At 27.0% G+C, this 20,295-nt stretch overlaps 4 protein-coding genes across 5 annotated transcripts; 2 read left to right on the top strand and 2 right to left on the bottom strand.

Annotated features, from left to right (window-relative positions):
- Positions 1 to 444: 444 nt before the first annotated feature.
- LOC119668684 (selenoprotein F) lies at positions 445 to 1,619 on the bottom strand. Its single transcript, XM_038078276.1, has 3 exons — positions 1,472 to 1,619; positions 1,306 to 1,421; positions 445 to 1,248 (listed from the first exon to the last, which is right to left on the bottom strand). Exons 1-3 carry the CDS (start codon positions 1,508 to 1,510, stop codon positions 867 to 869), a joined length of 537 nt encoding a protein of 178 aa, XP_037934204.1. The 5' UTR covers positions 1,511 to 1,619; the 3' UTR covers positions 445 to 866.
- A 3,314-nt stretch (positions 1,620 to 4,933) lies between these two features.
- Positions 4,934 to 6,325, top strand: LOC119668685. Its single transcript, XM_038078277.1, has 3 exons — positions 4,934 to 5,039; positions 5,128 to 6,230; positions 6,301 to 6,325. The coding sequence occupies exons 1-3, from the start codon at positions 5,028 to 5,030 to the stop codon at positions 6,311 to 6,313; spliced, it is 1,128 nt and encodes a 375-aa protein (XP_037934205.1). The 5' UTR covers positions 4,934 to 5,027; the 3' UTR covers positions 6,314 to 6,325.
- A 2,682-nt stretch (positions 6,326 to 9,007) lies between these two features.
- Positions 9,008 to 10,415, bottom strand: LOC119668686 (biogenesis of lysosome-related organelles complex 1 subunit 4). 2 transcript variants are annotated; one of them, XM_038078279.1, is made up of 4 exons: positions 10,237 to 10,415; positions 9,671 to 9,742; positions 9,531 to 9,602; positions 9,008 to 9,468 (listed from the first exon to the last, which is right to left on the bottom strand). In XM_038078279.1, the coding sequence occupies exons 2-4, from the start codon at positions 9,731 to 9,733 to the stop codon at positions 9,058 to 9,060; spliced, it is 546 nt and encodes a 181-aa protein (XP_037934207.1). In that variant the 5' UTR covers positions 9,734 to 9,742; positions 10,237 to 10,415; the 3' UTR covers positions 9,008 to 9,057. The 2 variants fall into 2 exon arrangements, with proteins under 2 accessions (XP_037934207.1, XP_037934206.1); XM_038078278.1 differs by lacking the exon at positions 10,237 to 10,415 and having other exon boundaries at positions 9,671 to 9,793.
- Positions 10,416 to 10,742: 327 nt separating this feature from the next.
- On the top strand, positions 10,743 to 14,101 carry LOC119668687 (ATP-dependent RNA helicase DDX42-like). Its single transcript, XM_038078280.1, has 2 exons — positions 10,743 to 12,450; positions 12,504 to 14,101. The coding sequence occupies exons 1-2, from the start codon at positions 11,122 to 11,124 to the stop codon at positions 13,566 to 13,568; spliced, it is 2,394 nt and encodes a 797-aa protein (XP_037934208.1). The 5' UTR covers positions 10,743 to 11,121; the 3' UTR covers positions 13,569 to 14,101.
- The last annotated feature ends 6,194 nt before the right edge of the window (positions 14,102 to 20,295 follow it).

A 20,295-nucleotide genomic window follows, 5' to 3' on the forward strand; every position in this document is an offset into this window, starting at 1 on the left:
AATATACTTAATAGCTCAGAATTAATAAAATATATTTATATAAAACATTAGAGCAATCTTTAAATACTAAATGCTCTAATAATATACAATCTAACTAATAGTATATGTTGGAAATAGTTCCCCAATATCAAATAGGCGTACACAATGTTCATACTTATTTATAAAAAAAAGCATGACTTCAAAATTTTTAATAAAAAAGATTTACTTTTGAATTATTAATTAAGACTATTTTATTTATAGAAAATTAATAATTAAACATACTAGTTACTGGATCACACAATTTATATAATATAAACAATTACATAGTTTGTTACATATTTAACTAAATTGTTTCTTAGAATGAACAAAGCCATCAACATAAGCAATTTTTTTAATTCCCTAAAAATTAAGTATTTTATATAATTATCTATATTGAAAATGAGCTTAAGTAAATTATAAATTTATTAGAATATTTTGGTTTTGCTTTCAAAATCGGTTTTTGATTAAGAGAACGATTGAAATCTCATTTACAGAAATAATAGAATTTTGTTTTTGAACAAAAAATAAGAAATAGCTACGTATATGTATCTTAAAAACTATAAAAACAAAAACAAGAAACTAAATAAATTTCTTCAAAATAATGATATACATGAATAGGAATGATAAATTATGTTTCAACTAAATTGTTTCTTTACAAAAGTAATTGACATGTGTGTCGTTTAACTGAGAATTACTTTTTCCTGAATCTCTAAAATCTCTTTAAAGATGGACACACTGAAAACTATTTTGAGTTTAAATTATAACTTCAAAATCCTGACAAAATCAAATCAATTTGTTCAAATCAATAATTAAACTAAAACATGGCATTAATTTTATACTATTAAACACTAAATTCTGTTTGTTTTTAAAAAATCTTCAATGTCGTCATCTGTTTCCTCTATAATACTATAAGAATTCTTTTCACTTTTTCCATTACTTTTCTCTAAATGCGTAGCGAAAAATTCCTCTACCGTATCTGTATTCCATTTGGTAATAGAGAGTGTTTCTTTAACGTTACCACTCGCATCCAACAACTTAATAATTGGATCCAAACCGCGTACGTATTTGATTTGTAGATTTGGAAATTTGGCCGGTCGACCACTTTTAATAAAAGCTTGTATCTGTGGATAAGCACGGAACTTACAGGTGCATACTTCTAATATTGCTTTCGGATATCTATGTTGTACTGTGTGTTTTTGATCCATTGTACAGCACTCTTTACAATGAGGCCTATTATTTAAAAAAAATTGGCTTTAGGCTTTATAACTATTTTTTGCTTGTACTCACTTGATTAATTCTAAGCCGAAATCATCTAATTTTTCACAGTTGGAGCACATTAATTGGCTTTTTATGAAACCAATTTCGCGGCAATCTTGCGCTGTGTAGTCTGCCAACGTATGCGTCTACAAAAATTTTTATTGAGTTCAATTTTATTTAAAAGTTTAATGCTTACCGCAAATACTAATAATATAAAATATATATATTTCAACATTTTGCCTAATTTAATTAAATATCGGTCGACGCACAATTCTATTTTATGTTTTCGACACGTCTTTCTGTCATTTGATGTTTGTTGTTTTTATTGTCGTTTTGGTTATGAAACAAAGCCGCCGAACAGGGCATGCTTTAGAGTAAAAAAATCATTTTTGACGTCTAAGCGATATGTGTTTATTTGACATTTGTACACGCGATCTTAGCTATGTTCCTACTAAATAAATATATTTTATTATTTAAACTTTTAGTTTATATTTAAACATTTCAGTAAATAATTGTTCAGAATAACTTTAAAATTCTATATTTTGTATGTTCAGTATATAATATACATACGATATGTATAAAAAATGAAATTATTAATATTGAAAAATATTAATTTTTTATATTAATTGTAATTTTTTCTTTCAGAGTTGTAAAAAAACAACATTAAGTCTGGTTGAAACGAATTGGCATCACTTTTTAAATATGTTAAGTGCTTATTCTGACATTTTTTTTGTGTTGTATTCATTATGAAAATTACTTAATTTAAATAAGAGAAAACAAAATGAATATTACAAAGGCAATGGTAAATATTTTTATCTTATTATTATCTTGAGACTAATTGAGTTGTCAGTGCACTTGAGCACTTTTACTCTCTGCGAGGTTTCTTCATAACCCCTCTCTACGCCTTAACTGAAACTATGCTAAACGCTATATTTATACATATTTATCTTATATTCTTAAATTAATTTATTTATATATGTATTTGAATTAATTGCTTAACACATCGTCTACAACTGACGATTTGTTTGATTAGCATTATATTCCCCTAATCTCTTTACCAGAGTTCGTATTTGCGTACCCATGAGCGGCTCATTTTGGCTCATTCGGCTCACGGGTCATGAGCCGACTCTTTTCATACGATGGCTCACGCTCACGAGCGAGCCCAACCACAGAGCTCACGCTCACGAGCAAGAGCCGCCATTAAGTTATAAATGGGCTCACGCTCGTGAGCAAAAGTATGAGCTGCGACTCATGAGATCTCATGCGCCCAACTTAAAATTTTATTATTATATTTTTTTGTGAAATCATGACATTAAAAAAGATTTAAAATATTAATAATCTTGAACTAACTATAATATGGAAATAATCAAAGTTCTTAAAATAAACAATAAATATATTTGTATTGTTTATTTGTGGAAAATAATAATATTTTATAAATTTGTTTTTCAAATTCAAATTATTATTTCATTATATTGTTTTAATATAAATAATAATAAGCTAAATTATTATCAAATTATATATTTGCACAATAACGTTTATAAAAATAAATAAAGCAAATAAACTAATAAATCGCTTTTTATTAAACAGTTGAGCTCATGAGCTCTCGGCTCGTGAGACCTCATGAGCGGCTCTTCAATATGAGCAACTTGAAGGCTCACGCTGGTGAGCAGCTCTTCAATATGAGCCAATTTTGGGCTCACATAAGAATTGGCTCTTGCTCATGAGCCTCTTGCTGCTCATGAGTGAGCAAATACGAACCCTGATCTTTACAGCATTATGTAAATGCTTTGTGACCGTTCGGCTTTATTCAGGATTATGAGAAGGATATTATAGTGTTTCTTCTTTGAAAAATCTGAATACCTGCTGTTCAGTTAATGCAATATTAATTGTGATACTAAAATTCTCCCATGGTCACGTGTCTCCTCTACCCAATAATTCCCATTATCTTAGAACTTATTCATTTCCCTACCTGGTATTAGTTTTTCGTCATATTGGATCTTGTAGAGAAGAACACTAGAGTCATTTTTTGTTGGTAAATCTTAAGACTTTTTCAAATGCACATTTGTACTACTTTGAAAAGAGAAAGTACATATAATCAATAAAAATAAGAACTCAGCTATAAATGACTTGAATAACATATAACAACGTATAATGTGACTGTTACTTATAGAATATAAAATTAAAATTGTGTACATAAGGGGTATTCACGATCTTGCGTAACAAGCTTATTAAGCGAGTAATATAGTAAGAGTCCAAAGCGACAACAAAAAAACACATGTCAAGAACATATACTTTGTTGAAGGCACTTTGTAGAATTACTACATCACTTAATTATAGAACTCGTTACTCGAGATTGTGAATACCACTATATGTTCGTTTCTTTTTATCATATTAACTTAAAACCATAAGAAGAATAATCGTATTATTGCAAAAACAGTAACAAATTGTTTGTCAAAATTTATTAAAGCTTAAGTTGAATGAAATGAGTGAATCTGTCATCAGACCTAGGATTATAGTTAACCTACAAACTTTAAAGTTAAAATACATAAATAACTAATTTATCTATGACGATATGAAAGATATATAGTATACACCGTGGAGTTAGAGCAAGTATATAAATAATTTTTATTCATACTTATAATAATTCTAATTATTTCAAACTTGTTGTTTGTGTAGGTCATTCGTACTATCAACAAGTTTCAAGAAACGTAGGAGGATAAGACAAGAATACTTTGGAAAAATCAATATGTTTCCGAAGAATTCGATCATTTTTAGATTTTAATTAGGTTTCAACTATAAATATTCCATCATGTCTCTTGTTCTCTTGTACAACATAGACAATTTTGCCTCCTGGATTTAACAATTATTTTAAAAATAAAAATTTTTCTGATATTATTTTCAAGGTAATTGCAATAGCTAATGCATATACGTATATATAAATATATATATATGTATATAAAAATAGATAGATGTGTTTATTAATATTTACTTCAGGCTCTAAAAATTCAGACGGCTTAAAAAAGTTCTAGGAATTTTACAGATCATTATCGTAATTATATGTCAGCAATATATATATACATATACATATATGTAGATCTACGTATTTGTTTTCTTATATTTACAGTTAAAGCGTACTTGTTAAATTATGAGTCAAAGATAGAACGACTTGTTAGTTTCAAATTAGTGGTAAAACAGATCTGTAAGTATAGTTTATATGTGATCGTTAATTTCTGATATTAGCACATATTTCAACAATGTAAATAATCAAATTTTTTTCTCAATTTTTGCAAACAATTTTTATATATAAAATTTCTCAAATTTGGGCTTATTTTATTTATTTATCAATTTTTTGTGATGCCTGATATTTAATTGTTTTTTTTCCGAGTTAAGGTCTCTTCCAGAAACTGTAACGATTGACCGGTTATTTTCTTGCACAGACAAAGGCAATGGGCAGAGTTACTAACTAGAGGAGTGCACCATTTTATGAATCAATGTGGACACTTGTAATTAACACCTCTCTACGAAATGTTCAACAAAATAACAAAAATTTATTGTTAAACAATATACAGTCCGGTTATAAGATATATTCAGTGCTTTTTGGCTAATATTACATACATTTCCAACGTAAAATATTGCTGCATGTATATATATTTATGTGTCGGAATTCTATATAAGTTCAAACAATTCACACCAGCAAAAATAGTATTTGAGTCAAGATTCAGTTGTACGGTTATTAGATTACGTTAGGAATAATGCGGCATTTGGTAAGTCTTAGTATAAAGTCTTATTAGTTAGTTATTCCGAAGATACATCTTTTTTTTGTGAATTCTAAATCTATTTTTCAACATTTAGCTGATATTATGCGCTTTGATTGCATTTGCCTTGGCTGCACCTGCATTAGACAAAGATGATGGAAAATCTCAGGGTATCGGTTTACAAAGACCAAGTCCAATAAACCCGCATATTGCTGGAGAGTCCAAACCCGCTGATAAAATTACAAAAATTACAGATCCCAAAGAAATTGCTAAGTATCAACCGGAGAGTAAAATAAAAAATTCAGTTGCACCACAAAAAACAATTTTGGTTACAACTAACGCACCAAAACACCGTCAAAAACGCGATGAACCTCTAAAGGAAACTATAAAAACCCTGGAAAAAATAGAAACTGCTGCAGAAGATGCTCGCTTGCAACTAGAATCTACTATTTCTGAAACAGAAAAAGTTCCAGCAAAATTGCCAATTGATGTTGTCGCGCACGACGTAACTACCGAACGTCCGTATCCCGATGTAAAACGTGAAATTAAAGAGAAACCTGTAGCTGAACCATCAAGTCCACAGGAACAAATAACTTTCGCTAAACCACAAACTTTACCTGCCATATTAGCTGTTGATCCCATATATCAAATTAATACAGAACAATTGCATACCCTTGTCAAACGTGAAACTCCACTAAAACCTGAAGCTGAATCTACAAATCAGGAGGAAATAACTCTCGTTAAACCACAAATTCTTCCTGCTATATTGCCAGCTGATGATCCTGCGCATCACTTAAATTTACATAATTCACATACTGGTGTTAAGCGTGACATTCCTGTACCATTAGTTGCCAAACATGCACATCCAGAAGACTCAGCTGTTGATAATAAAGCAGCAGAATCACAAAAGGAGGAGAAATTATCCACAGAAGTTGTTAAGCCACAAATAGGTGATGTGCAAGTTGAAGACTTAAGTGATAAAGTACCTGCACAATTACCTCAGGAACACCATTTGCAACAACAACATGAACATATCCATCACAAATCACATGAATTTCATCCAGAACACGTATACACACATCCTCGCAAAGAAGTCGATGATAAAAAAGTAGAAACAACATCAGATTCATCGACCACCTCTACTACAGTACATCCAATCATCAGACCACATCCGGTTCCTGTGGCAGAATTATTTGCAAGGTTAGTTCAATAAATTGCAGATTAAATTAATAAATTTTTGTTTTTAATATAAATTATTACTTTCTTTTAGACCAAAGCAATAATCAGACCTTCAACAACAACAACAACAACAATTGTAAAACTTTGAAATCTGGGGTGTTCACCAAACAGTTGCTAATTAAAGAGTCACACATTTTATTAAGCAATCAAATTCGAACGTGTTTGAAATTTTTCCAAAGTTAAATATGCAACGAAAGAGTTTTTAAAAATAAATAATTGTTTTTTTATTGTTTATATTAAATAAATATATTTGTATAATTTTTTAACAATTTCTTAACTATTATCACAATATTATAAAGATATTCATTGTTGAATTGATTGTTTCTAGTTGAAAGGTTTTTCTCTATTTCATTCATTATTTTTCTATAGTTGTTATTCTATACAAGTTTAAGAAAGTAATCGAGATGGCATGAGATTAGTAAGACTTTCTTTAGTAACTATATATTATAATAAATAAACTTATTCTGATTTGGCAGAACATTTTAGAATCTAGTTTGGAGAAAAAAAATTAAAATATCTATTGATATTCGTCAATTTTCAAATAGATTGTGCCTATTGAACTGTAGAAAATATGGAATTCCGTCAACAGTTTTCATTCTATACATTTTTTTTTAAAGACAATAATCTAAATATTCTATGATTAGTGACATTTACTGTAGTAGCTTCATATTCTTATCAAGATATGAAAAAGGATCTTAATAAGCATTCTTAATAGACACATATGTAGATAGATGAAACTATAAAAAATATCTGATTAGGATGGCGTGGCTTAGGAATGGAAAGCATTTTTATTACTCAATATTTCTTTTCACTGTAAAAGTTTGGATTAGTTTATAGGTCAAATGGTTAAAGCATAAAAGCTGAAAAAATAAAATTAAAAAACTGCAGAAAATACATGATTAAGTTAGTATAGTTTGAGGTATGGAAACCATTTTTATTACTAAGCGTTTCTCTCTACTGTAATAGTTTGGATTAGTTTATAGGTCAAATGGTCAAACCATAAAAGCTAAAAAAAACGCATTTAATAAAAAATAAAAGAGTTTGAAAAAGATAATCCATAGAGCATATAAAAATATCTTATCATAAATTAAAAAATCTGAACTTAATCTGAAACTGAACCTAAATATAATATTATACGTACATTCAAGGTCACTACAGAGATTTCTATATCTAAAGCTGAACTTAATAACTAATCTTTATTATTAATTTTTGTTGTGAAGCAGATTACTTACTAAAATGCAATAATCAATATAAATCAGTGCTAAATGATATACTAGAAATTAAATCTCTTGATAAAAAAATAAGATCATATAAAAACAATTAGAGACTTTAGCAATAACAGTACTGATAGTCTTAATTAATCAAAAAAATTAAATATTTTGCAGTTAGACCAAAAAACCACTTTTAAACCTGTTTGAACACGAGACCAAATATAAAACTTTTATATCTTTTTTTATAAAATTGATATTTTTTTTTAAATTAACAAACGCAATCCCCTTCGAAAGTTGAAACAAGTTTTTTTATATACTATGCAATAGAGGTTTCTAATTATATATGCTAATACTAAATACTAAATTGCTTGACCAGATTTTTTCTTGATACGCCCATTATAATCCTTTTAATAAATTATAGCATTGAAGGAACTTAGCTTAGGTGATTTTCTTGACATACAAATTGCTTTTTCATTCAATACTAACGGAAAAGCTATCTATCTATAATCAACTATGTAACTATTTCCTAATTAAATATAAACTAGACCCTTTTAGTATTAAAATAACTCATAATAGCCGCTGAATTCAAAGGCTTGAAATGTTGTTTGACACACGGTTGAGACTGCCCTGAAGGCTTGCTTAATCGTCACTTTTTGAGATTGCTTACTTTCTTGAACTGCTAAAAAGATTCGACTTTGAGGACTAAAGCTACGCTAATGACGTGCTTATTATAGTTAAAAGTAGATTTTAAATAAATATTTAATAATACATTTGTTTTTATTTACTTTTTTACCAAAAAATTTAAAATTATATCTTTTTGTTGTTAAAGTTCAACATCTACCGGTGTTATATGTAACAATAAAATCTATATATTTAACACATAGTGGTTGGGTTCGAAATATTATATTTTGAAACATTAAATATAATTTTACTCCATAACTTATATTACTCTACTTATACATACATTCTTCTTCTTATCTGGCACCACAGTCCAGTTGAACCTTAGTCTCCTTCTTTTTTAAAAAACGTTGCGTAGCGGGTGTTTTTTCCGATGCGAGACTGCTGACCTTCCGATCAACTCCCAACCTGGAGGACCAGATCCACTGCAAATCCCTTATACATATATATATATACAAACTCCTTATACATATATATATATATATACACACATCTTATACACACATATATATACAAACCCTTTATACATATATATATATATATATATATAATTGTAATTAATTAGACATCATGTAGTATTAAATGTTTTTACAAGCTAATTGATCAGTTTTTTTAAAATCGTTTGGTAATAAATATCTAGTATTTAACTATAATATTTAACTATAATATTTACTAGTATTTAACTAGTAGATTAACTATAATTAATGTATATTTTTATATTGTCTATTTTTAAATATATCTTCTTTATTACATAAACCCAATAATAAAAATTGTAAAAATTTTCATAACATTATTTGTAAATTTTTTATATAAAACTTTTTATATATAAAAAAGTTATTTTTTCATATATACATTAACAATAAAATTTATACAAAATATATATATATTATGTAAAGTCTCTAGTTTTTGTTCGACATTGCATTACTAAGATCACACTTTGGTTCATCCTCTAATAAATCTGATGTTGATGCTTTGAAATATTTGTCTGTACTGAAGATTGGTATTTTTTGGAATTCACCATTTACTAAATTACTTCGTGGCAATTGTTCGCCACCTTCAACAGCGACAGTAGTTGCTTTCGCTTTGGCAAGTAATGGTTTGATTATAAGACCTTTAATGCTATAATCCGTTACATGAAGTTCCTCTTCAGCAATATCCAAAGAATTTTCAACGGCTGTTACGTTATTATTAACAACTTCTACAAATTTTTCTAGATTATCGATACGACTGCGTAAAGCATCAAAATGTTCTGTGAAACCAAGGATAGCACTGACATGGTTTTCCAGCATGGAATTTGTTTCTGCTTTTATCTATAAATAGTTGTATTTAGTTTGATATAAAATTAAAATAATTTAGCTATTTTTTTACTTACATTCGACAGTAAGGTCTCGAATTCATCTAATCGTGTCAACATATCTTCAATATTTGTACAAATTGGATTTATCTATTATTGATTAAAAAACAAAGTTTAATTAATTAATATTCATAACGATTATTAAATTATTTAATTACTTCTCGTTCCGGATTCACACTTTGTATTATTTTTGCATAATCCTCTGCAGCTCTTTCCACCATTTTAATATGCTTTAACGATAAAAAATTAGTAACAAATACACAATAAAATTAAAAGAAATTTTAAACAATTTATTGGAAATGAAAACAATAAACAGCTGATTTCAAAGCTTACATTCTGTAACAGTGTTGCCCCAAGTTATTTATCAAACATTAACTGGTAAGTGTTATAAAGTAGTAACAATTTATGCCATTTATTGCAATATATAGCATATTAAGGAGAAAAGTTAAAAACATATTCAAGCAAATAATCAATATATTTTTTACTTGAAACAGATTTTAGTAAAGTCAGTAATCTAGTAAATCTAAACAACACTACGCTGTACATTAACGTAACTTATATTTTTAGATATTCGGTATTAAGATGTAGCAAATTTTTTATATAAACTGCCAAGAGCAAGCAAATGCATTAGGCATGTCATATACATAATCAATGTAAAAATTGCGTATATTAATATAGTGTGAATAGCTTTTTTGTTAGTGTAATTAATACAAAAAGGGCTCACAATTTAAGTCTCCATTACTCCAAAATAATCTACATCGTGATAAATTGTACTAAAAAAAGTTGCTTAAGATTATTGAATTTCACATAATTATCGTATGAAATTGCCATCCGGTTAAACTTTGGGTCCACATATCTGATTTTTATGAATGCTCAGTGTACATACTTTTTATGTATTATCATCGGCTATATAATACAGATTGTTATATGACGAATGATCACTGCAATTTTTTCGTTTGGCTATGACCAAAAGAAACGTTATACAAAGAGTCGTATTTTGCATGTGCGACATTTAGAGCCAGTGTGAACGTAGTACAATATTGCAACAAAAAAACTAAAGTACACAAAAAGAAAACAAAATTATACTTATAAGTATTTTTACCTTGGTAGTTTAATTTGACATTTGTTACGTTTACTATTCTCAGAGTATGGCATGTAAGTTATTTCTTTAGAATTAAATTAAATAATATAATAATTTCAAATAATACATTATTAACAAAAAAAATTTTATGGTAGGATTAGTACATACTGTCTTATTTAGGTGAATTTGCTCTTTAACGTCGCTAATAAGATTTATGTTTAATAATATAATAATAAATCTTATTAATCGCTAATTAGATTTATGTACTATAGAAACAGCTTTCATATAAATGAGCTCATTGTGATGAGAACTTCCATTCATTAATATACATGAACAAGTGCCTACATGAGACAGTATGAATGTATTATAACAATTACATGAGCAAATCTTTCATAAATGCAACTCTGTGCCGCAATATTTGGCTGTCAATCGATTTGTTAGTATTCCTGATTTTGTTCAAACTATTTTTAATACTTGATGAATATATACTTCCAAAATAATTTAAATAAAATTTTAATTTAATTGAATATGAGTGGCTATCGTGGTATCGGCGGTGGCGGATTTCCATATAAAACAAATCCAAATCGCACTGGTGGTGCTTCGATGAATGCTGTGCCGCCGCCGTCTTCATTAAGCGGACGTGGTTATCAAAAAGGTAGTAGCAGTGCAAATAGCGGTAATAGCTCGGCACCTACTCCTAGTGTTTCTAAACATGGCTACACAACATTAGAATCTATAAGCCAATTTACAAGCTCACAAAATGCATTAGGAAAGCGAAAAGCACATACCGAGGATGAGTATTTTGATGATGATGACGAGCAAGTTCCCGAAATGGCATACATACCGGCTCCTGGCTCACCGGGTGCTAAAACGCAAAACAAAGATAAAGATAGCGATTCAGAAGATGATACACTTGATATGTTTATGGCAGGCATTGAACAACAAGTCGAAAAGGAGAAAAAAAGAAAGGATACTGTTTCAGCAAATTCTAATACTAGTGCTCCTTCCACCGATATTAAAAACGTCAAAGGTGTACGTGGTGATATCGAAGATGAGGATGACGAAGAAAGTTACTATCGCTATCTTGAAGAGAATCCAAATCTTGGTATGCGAGATGATGGTTCAGATATCGAAATTGAATATGATGAAGATGGTAATCCTATACCACCACCTAGAAAAAAAGATATTGATCCATTGCCAGTAATTTATCATTCTGAAATTGAATATGAATCGTTTGAAAAAAATTTTTATACCCCCCATGAAGAAATAGCAAATTTGAATGATGAAAAAGTGCGTGATTTGCGTAAAACTTTAGGAGTCAAAGTTACTGGAGCTGAACCACCAAAACCGGTCACGTCATTTGCACATTTCGGCTTCGACGAAAGTCTAATGAAAGCCGTACGAAAAGCTGAGTATACCCAACCGACGCCCATACAAGCACAAGCGGTACCAACTGCGCTGTCTGGACGTGACATTATTGGCATAGCAAAGACTGGCTCCGGTAAAACCGCCGCATTTATTTGGCCGATGTTAGTACATATAATGGATCAACGAGAGTTACGTGAAGGTGATGGGCCAATTGGACTTATTTTGGCACCTACTCGTGAACTGTCTTTGCAAATATACAATGAAGCAAAGAAATTTGGTAAGGTCTACAACATTAATGTGGTCTGTTGTTATGGTGGTGGTTCAAAGTGGGAACAAAGTAAAGCACTTGAACAGGGTGCGGAAATTGTTGTTGCTACGCCAGGTCGCATGATTGATATGGTCAAAATTAAGGCGACAAACTTACGTAGGGTAACATTTTTGGTACTCGATGAAGCGGATCGTATGTTTCATATGGGCTTTGAACCACAAGTAAGTTTTCCATATAGAATATTTTATAAATGCTAATATTTGATTATTTTCAGGTACGATCAATTTGTAACCATGTACGTCCGGATCGCCAAACCTTGCTCTTTTCGGCGACATTTAAAAAGCGTATAGAACGTTTGGCACGTGATGTTCTTATGGATCCAATACGTATTGTGCAGGGGGATTTAAATGAAGCCAATCAGGACATAACACAATATGTTTTTGTGTTTCCCAATCCATTACAGAAATGGAATTGGCTGCTTTGTCATTTAGTGAAGTTTTTGTCCGAAGGCAGTATATTGATATTTGTCACTAAAAAAGCTGATGCTGAAACAGTAGCTAATAATTTGTTGGTCAAAGAGCAAAATTGTTTATTATTGCATGGTGACATGGATCAAGCTGATCGTAATAAAGTAATAACACAATTTAAGAAAAAAGAATGTGACATACTGGTAGCAACTGATGTTGCTGCTCGTGGTCTAGATATACCACACATTCGTAATGTAGTCAATTATGACATTGCACGAGATATAGACACACATACACATCGAATTGGAAGAACTGGCCGTGCTGGAGAGAAAGGTACAGCTTACACATTAGTTACTGAAAAAGATAAAGAGTTTGCTGGACATTTAGTGCGAAACTTAGAAGGTGCAGATCAGGAAGTACCAGAAGATTTAATGCAGTTAGCTATGAAAAGCTCATGGTTTCGTAGTTCACGATTTAAACATGGTAAAGGAAAGAAACTTACCGTTGGAGGAACTGGGTTAGGTTATCGAGAACGTGGCGGAAATTCCAATACCAAACCCCCAGCATATTCATCTGAAAGCACCAGTTCTTATACATCAACAAGCAAATCAATTTCCGCTGCTGGACCTGCTACGAATCGTTATGCTGCTATGCGTGAAGCTTTTCGTGCTCAGTACATGTCGCAATTTCGTGCTTCGAGTGATAGAACTTGGGAACAAACAGTTCCTGAAAGTGGAGTTTTTGCTGCACCAGCACCACCGCCACCTCCGCCAGGAGGAGGAAAACCAACTTCATCATCAAGCACAGTTGGCGGTAGTAGCAACAATAATGACTCCAGCCGATCTAGAGCGAAAAAAAGCCGTTGGAATTAGGCATGGAATATGAACTGACATTTTTTTAAATTATTTGTATGCATGGTTTTGACATTTAATGATGATTTAAACATTTTTCCAAATATAAACTATGTGCTATTAGTGGACAAAATTTTTATTACATATATATTAACAATATTATTGTTTTTAACGTCCTTAACTGGTAACATGAATCGAGATTGATGAATAAATGTGAGATATTAACTCGAGAAAACTTGAAAATAAAATAAAACTTTTTTATTGAAGAAAATTAAGTACTATTGTACCACAGACGAGTTAGAACTTATCTGTGGTTATTTTCTAAAAATATTTTGGTTCTAATACCATCAGCGACTTGCAAGAAATAGTGTAAGATATTTACTTTGTAACTGGCCTGCTACATATTATAATTACATTAAATTCAAACTTTTTTATATAGCTTATGTAGCTCAGAAATTTAAAATGCAATGTGTTGAATTTATAAGCCATATCTTTAATCAATGCTGAACTGAATTTAAAATAATTATAAAAAACGTATCCGCAGTCTAAGACAGAAAAAAATGAATGAAAATTAATTAAGCAAAATAAAAAAAAATTATGAACTGAAAAAAAAATTGTGTTATAAAAAATATTTTGTATAGAAAAACTCTTAAAAAAACATTTTTAATATTAAAAGTATATTAGCACTGCAAATCATGAGGAAGAATAAGAAAATTTAATTAATAATGTATAACCTTCCATTCTTCCTCCTCAGGGCGGAGTATTAGTACAACTCTTGTAATAATACTACGCCCTCAGGAGAAATCAAACAAACTTCGAAACGTCAGCGATAATCATACAGACTACTATATAATAATAAAAAGAAAAACAAAACTAATCTATAAGCTTTTTTTATTTTAGCTTTTTATAAAAAATAGTCCACTTATTTGAAGTTATAGAAACTTCATCTCATTGGAGTTTACATGACATTTTTACTCTTATTCATGAAATTGTTTAACACTTTTTATTTTAAATATTAATCTCTTATAATTTTTAATCATTAAATTAGGCAATATACCTAAGATATATCTGGAGATCCAGAGATCTCTTATTCGATGATAATCTCCTGGTGGATAAACTATCCGTCTATGAGGTAATTTTCGAACAAGCGTACTTTGAACATCTCGCGCACAACTTTTGAATTTAACTTCATAAAATGTATATGAGACAAGAAAATAGGCAACTCCTTTTTTCTTATCTGAACTTGTTGAGTAATGGTTCATCTAATCTAGTACATAGAGATAATTTTGTAGACTTGACTTGCTAAAAAATATTTTCCTTAAAGCTTTCTTAATCTGCCGGGTTGGTATTACATACGAATTAAATATAATATAATCTGATGTTGTGTAAAAAATTAAAATTATTTAAATTAAATTAAATATGGTATTTGGTAGAGAGATTTTGAAAAGTAGTGAACCAACAACAACAAAAATTCTTTTTATATTATTTTAATTAATTGAATATTTGGCTGACCATACAGCCTATTTGAATATTGTCAAATACCCATCATCAGTGGTCTTGGAATTATTTCTTGTATTTAATTATTCGTAAATAATATGTGAGACTACAAATACCAAGGGATGAACTCTTACCCTACAATTTAAAAATTGCAAAAAAAAATTCAATAGATTTGTGAAGGTAGCCTCACGCTTACTAAAGTTAATATAATTCGGAATATGAAGTGAAATCTCTTTCATTTCGATCGTATATATTAATTGTATAAACTCAACGTCGTTTAAACCCACAGATCTTTGGGTACGACCGATACTTCAGAATAAATAGATAAAATTATTTTTTCAGTTGCGAAAAATGTAAGCTAAACTTAGGATACGGAAAAATTCTTAAGAAAATTTAGAATATTCTACAATAGATCGACTATTACATGAGTCATCTGATAGGACTATTTGAACACTATACGTAAACGAGATGATTATCACAAATAAGTCTTCTAGCGTTTATGGTAAATATAACATTTACACAAATGGTTCCAAATAATAATGTTGGATTTGAAGTTCAATAAGGAGCAGACATTAGGTATAACATAGCATACCAGATTATATGAGTGTATTTCAATCAGTGAAGTGGGCACAAAGGATGACTGATGATATATTGCTGAAAAGATGTGTACCAGAAAATCATATTATATTCTTTGGTAATAGCCAAGCACCTACAAAAGTCTTACCCTCGGGATATACCTATATATCTTCGTATCCTGTGTCGAGAGCCTAAATGAGATTAGCAGACGAAATAAGGTTTCGGTCAACTGAATATTAGGACATAGTATTCACGCAACTGCACAACATAAACTATTTCAGTTATTCTCTAAGTACTTATATACAAATGAATACCTGCTAATCTATGATAAACTCTTATTTCTACAAAATATCAAAAATAAGATTTACTTGTACCAAGACTAAACCCATCTAGATTGGTCATTACCAGACATTCACAGAGACTTGGATTTCCAATTCAAGATCTTAACCTGGTATTTTATTTTGAGTAAATTGAGGAGCTAAAGCATTTCCTGCCCCCATCTTTGCGTTACTATTTGCGTAAACCTTATTTGGAAAAACTGCTGTAAGGTACAATAGTGCTTCCTCGAGAGAATGATTAATACATAACTATCAATACAACTATTAATATTATAATATTAATATATATAATAATTATGTATATAATATTAATATATATAATATTAATAGTGGACAGAATTCTTTGTTTCAGTAAGGAAGCTGCATAGAAGTTATTCCATTTTGAGTAGACTTTTTGTTGACATTTAAGGAATTTTTTTATAATATTAATATGTATATTATTTATATATATAATATATAGAGTCTCCTAATATTATTATAAAATAAAACAATTATGATTTTTGAAATAAATAAATTGCTTTTTTAAATTTTCATTAATTTATTTAGATTTTTGTTTGTCGGTTTTTATATTATTGAAATTTAACTTATTTTAAAATTTTATTTAAATATTTGCTTATTATTTACACAAAAAATTTTGACTTTTTTTTACTATAATTTTTTTTTAATTTTTTTTTAATATTATTAATATTTAATTATATTTTTGTAAATTTGCTCCAAATATGTGAATTTTATTTTGAATAAAATCACTTTTTGCGCAATGCTTATAATATAATTTTTTTATGTTATAATATATTAAATTATTATAATTATTATTAATTTTTTTTGTTATGCAAGCAAGAAAATAAAAATTGAGTTGCTGTTTTTTTTGTTTTTGTTGGTAATATACGCTTTACAATGAAACCACTACTAATTATATTTAACACATATAATTTAATGGAATAAAAAAGATTGAGATTCATTTACCTACTTATATCATCTTCATCAATAATTTTTTTTTAAAATTTAATTTTTTTTTAAATTTTGCTCTTAAGCAATTTTGTTTTTTAATTACGGGTTGTAAAATTTTTATATAATATATTTTGATGAAAGTTTTTATTGCAAATTGCTTTCTAAAAATTTTATAAATTTTTGTTCTTAAATCTCACTAATTTAAATTTTAATCAATTAATTGGATTTCATATATATGCTTATATATATTTATATATTTTGGTTTTATTTCATCTAAAAGCATATAACATATTTTGCATATTCTATTTTAGTCAATTTTACTACTTTTTGTTTTTAAATAATTTCTATTTTATTTTGATGTATTAATTTTTAAATTTATTTATACAAAAACGAAAAAAAAAATTAAATAACAATTATTAGAATGAAGTTTGATATAAAATTGGTCCAATAACCTTAAATGAATAATATTAGTTGAAAAATTATTAAAGTAATTAAATAAAAAATTATTTCAAACAATAATTAAATACTGAATAATGAATTAATTTTTGGAAAACAAAAAATATAAAAAACTCGATAATACTTCAATTAATAAGTTTAATTAAATTATTAAATTACCATAAGTTAATATTAGGTTATAAGTATAAAATAATATATAAATTATAGTTCAAAATAATCGTATTAAATTAGTATTATTAAATTATATTATTTTATTATCATAAATAAATACCATAAATACATTAAACCATATTTAATTTAAAATAAGAAATAAGAACATCTATTTATGCTTTTTTGTTTAGTTTACTTTATATATAGCAGTTATTTAAAATTATTAAAGGTGATAAATAATAAATTTATTAATAATAAGTAATAAATTATCAATTATTTTAAAAATTTATTAAACTTAAAATTTATGACGTAAAATGAATAATACTATTAGATATATAAAGTTTATATGAAAATTGCAACAACTCCCCAAGAAGAGACTATCGTGCGATAAGTTAAGTTCATCAGGACCTGTTTTGTCAAAAAAGGTAATAATGTTGATAATCTTTTAAATTATTTATTAAAAAAACAATATAAAATTAATAAACATTTTAAATTTATATGTTTTTTTAAACAATTTATTTTTTGATCTTATATATATCTACAGCTCAAGTAATGTAATAATAATAAAAATAATCAGTAATCTGTGAATATTCGTTTTTATAAAATAAATAATAAATTAATGTAAAAAATATATATACTTTATGAGAAAAATTTTATTAAAGAATATACATAAATATAAGCAAAAAATGTTATTAAATTTTTTTCTGAATTTAATTTTCTCCTACGACTCTAAAGAAATAGGATTGGGACAAGTGATGGGATAAGAAATTTTATTTCATAAAATTGATCTTTAATTTAATATTATAAATACATTTCTAAGGAATATTTTGAAGAAAATCATTTAAATTTTTTTTTATTAAAGCACAATGAATAAATAATTTGAACATTCCTAATAGACATCAATAGGAATCATGACAAACCTTAACAGTTATTAATTCGGGATGAAAACAAAATTTTTGAAGTCCATTTTTTAAGCTTGAAGAATGACTAAAGTTTATATATTTTACATACTCGGAACTTTTATATAGGAGTTCATAAAATATTAATTTTTAATATTCTGTAAAACCTAGCGGAGGTTTGTATAACTCAACGAAGTTGTTTATCATTGATATCTATCATTATCATGTTATCTATCTGGGCCATTCAAAGAGGACTATTTCTCTAACTAAAACTTATTAGTAATAAACCAGAATTGAAGAAGCCGACTTTTTGTTCTTTGACTTTGTATATCGTTTAATTTTTTTCCCCTAGAGTTTAAATTGAAAGTAAAAAATGAAATAAAATCTATTTCATAGTTATAAATGAACTTTGTTTTGAATTGCTTAACGCATTAAAGAAAATATAATTCTCATAAAGTTTGATAGAAATTTTCGAAAAATGATTAAAGCTTTCAATGAAAAAGTGTTGTAAATTAATATTAGTTTTTACTAAAACATTGCTTTAGATATCCAAAATAAAAAGCAATTATTATTAATACTGTATTTTCTTTTAATATATAAAGAAAAAATATATGAGTTTTAAACTAAAAAATAAATAAATAAATGTTAATAAAATTCAGAAATACATTTTTGGTGAAATAATTTTTTAATAATCGGTGTTAAATTGTTTAAAAATAAAATATATTAAAACTAAATTATGTTGAAATAAAAAATAAGAATTTGTTTTGTTGTTTTTAAAATAAATTTTTCATTTTATTTAATTTTTTCAATATTTTGTGTATTATATATATATATTTATTTTATTTTTTTAATGCTATTAATTTATTTACAATATTTTAATTAAGTTTTATATTAATATTCTTTTATAATTAATTTAATATCTTAAATAATTAAATTTTTTTATATTCAAATTTATAATTTTTAATTTAAATTAAATATTATAATTTAATTTTAGTTTAAGCTTAAAATTTAAATATATTTAAATATATATATATATTTATATATATATTTATGTTTATATATATATTTATATTAATTTTATTTTATGTATATGAATATATATGTATAATTTGTTTATATATTTTTTTCTGTTTTATATATAATATATATATAAATGTATATATTTGAAAATTATAAAATAATTAAAAATATGCAACAATTAAATTTTATTTTTTATATAAATGTAATAAAATTGTTGTTTTACTTGCTTACAATTTTAACATATATTAATTAATTTTAATTGTTTTTAATACTTTGTACAATAATAAACAAATAAAAACATCAAAAATAATGTTCTTATTTTGCAACTTAATATTTAAACTTTTATTATAAAAAAAAAAAACAATTAATAAAATAAAAAAACATTATTTTTAAATACACAAAACTCTGTATAAATATGTATGTATATATGTAAAAACAAAAATACTCTATATTGTTATAAAATATATTAAATTGTGCTTGTTACTATTTTTTTTTTTCTATTTAAAATTTTGTTGAGAACAATTAAAAAAAAATATAAATTAAAATCTTTTATTTTTTTTTAATACAAAACACATAAAATGCAAAATAAAATATTTTAGAATTTTTAATTAAAAATATGTTCTTTATTTTATACTTTTTTAATAATATTTCTTTGTATTTTTCTGCATAAATTTACTTAAAATTTGCCTTTAATAAATGTATAATATTATTATTAATTATATTTTTAAAATCACATTTCATTGTTTTCAAATCGTTTTCCCATGTTTTTAACATTTAACTCTTGAAAGTATTTTATTTTATTTGTTGCTTCTTCTCATACTATTATTTTGTGTATATATGCGTTGTGTTGTTAATAATAATTTT

Source organism: Teleopsis dalmanni, chromosome 1, assembly GCF_002237135.1.
Source record: "Teleopsis dalmanni isolate 2A chromosome 1, ASM223713v2, whole genome shotgun sequence".
Lineage (NCBI taxonomy): Eukaryota > Metazoa > Arthropoda > Insecta > Diptera > Diopsidae > Teleopsis > Teleopsis dalmanni.

Coding starts and splice junctions, on each gene's coding strand:
- LOC119668684 (XM_038078276.1), bottom strand. CDS start 1,510: ATGTTGAAATATATATATTTTATATTATTAGTATTTGCG. Junction 1,422..1,471: donor TTATATTATTAGTATTTGCG/GTAAGCATTAAA, acceptor AAATTTTTGTAG/ACGCATACGTTGGCAGACTA. Junction 1,249..1,305: donor TTCGGCTTAGAATTAATCAA/GTGAGTACAAGC, acceptor TTTAAATAATAG/GCCTCATTGTAAAGAGTGCT.
- LOC119668687 (XM_038078280.1), top strand. CDS start 11,122: ATGAGTGGCTATCGTGGTATCGGCGGTGGCGGATTTCCATATAAAACA. Junction 12,451..12,503: donor ATATGGGCTTTGAACCACAA/GTAAGTTTTCCA, acceptor GATTATTTTCAG/GTACGATCAATTTGTAACCA.
- LOC119668686 (XM_038078279.1), bottom strand. CDS start 9,733: ATGGTGGAAAGAGCTGCAGAGGATTATGCAAAAATAATACAAAGTGTG. Junction 9,603..9,670: donor GTGTGAATCCGGAACGAGAA/GTAATTAAATAA, acceptor AATCAATAATAG/ATAAATCCAATTTGTACAAA. Junction 9,469..9,530: donor TCGAGACCTTACTGTCGAAT/GTAAGTAAAAAA, acceptor AACTATTTATAG/ATAAAAGCAGAAACAAATTC.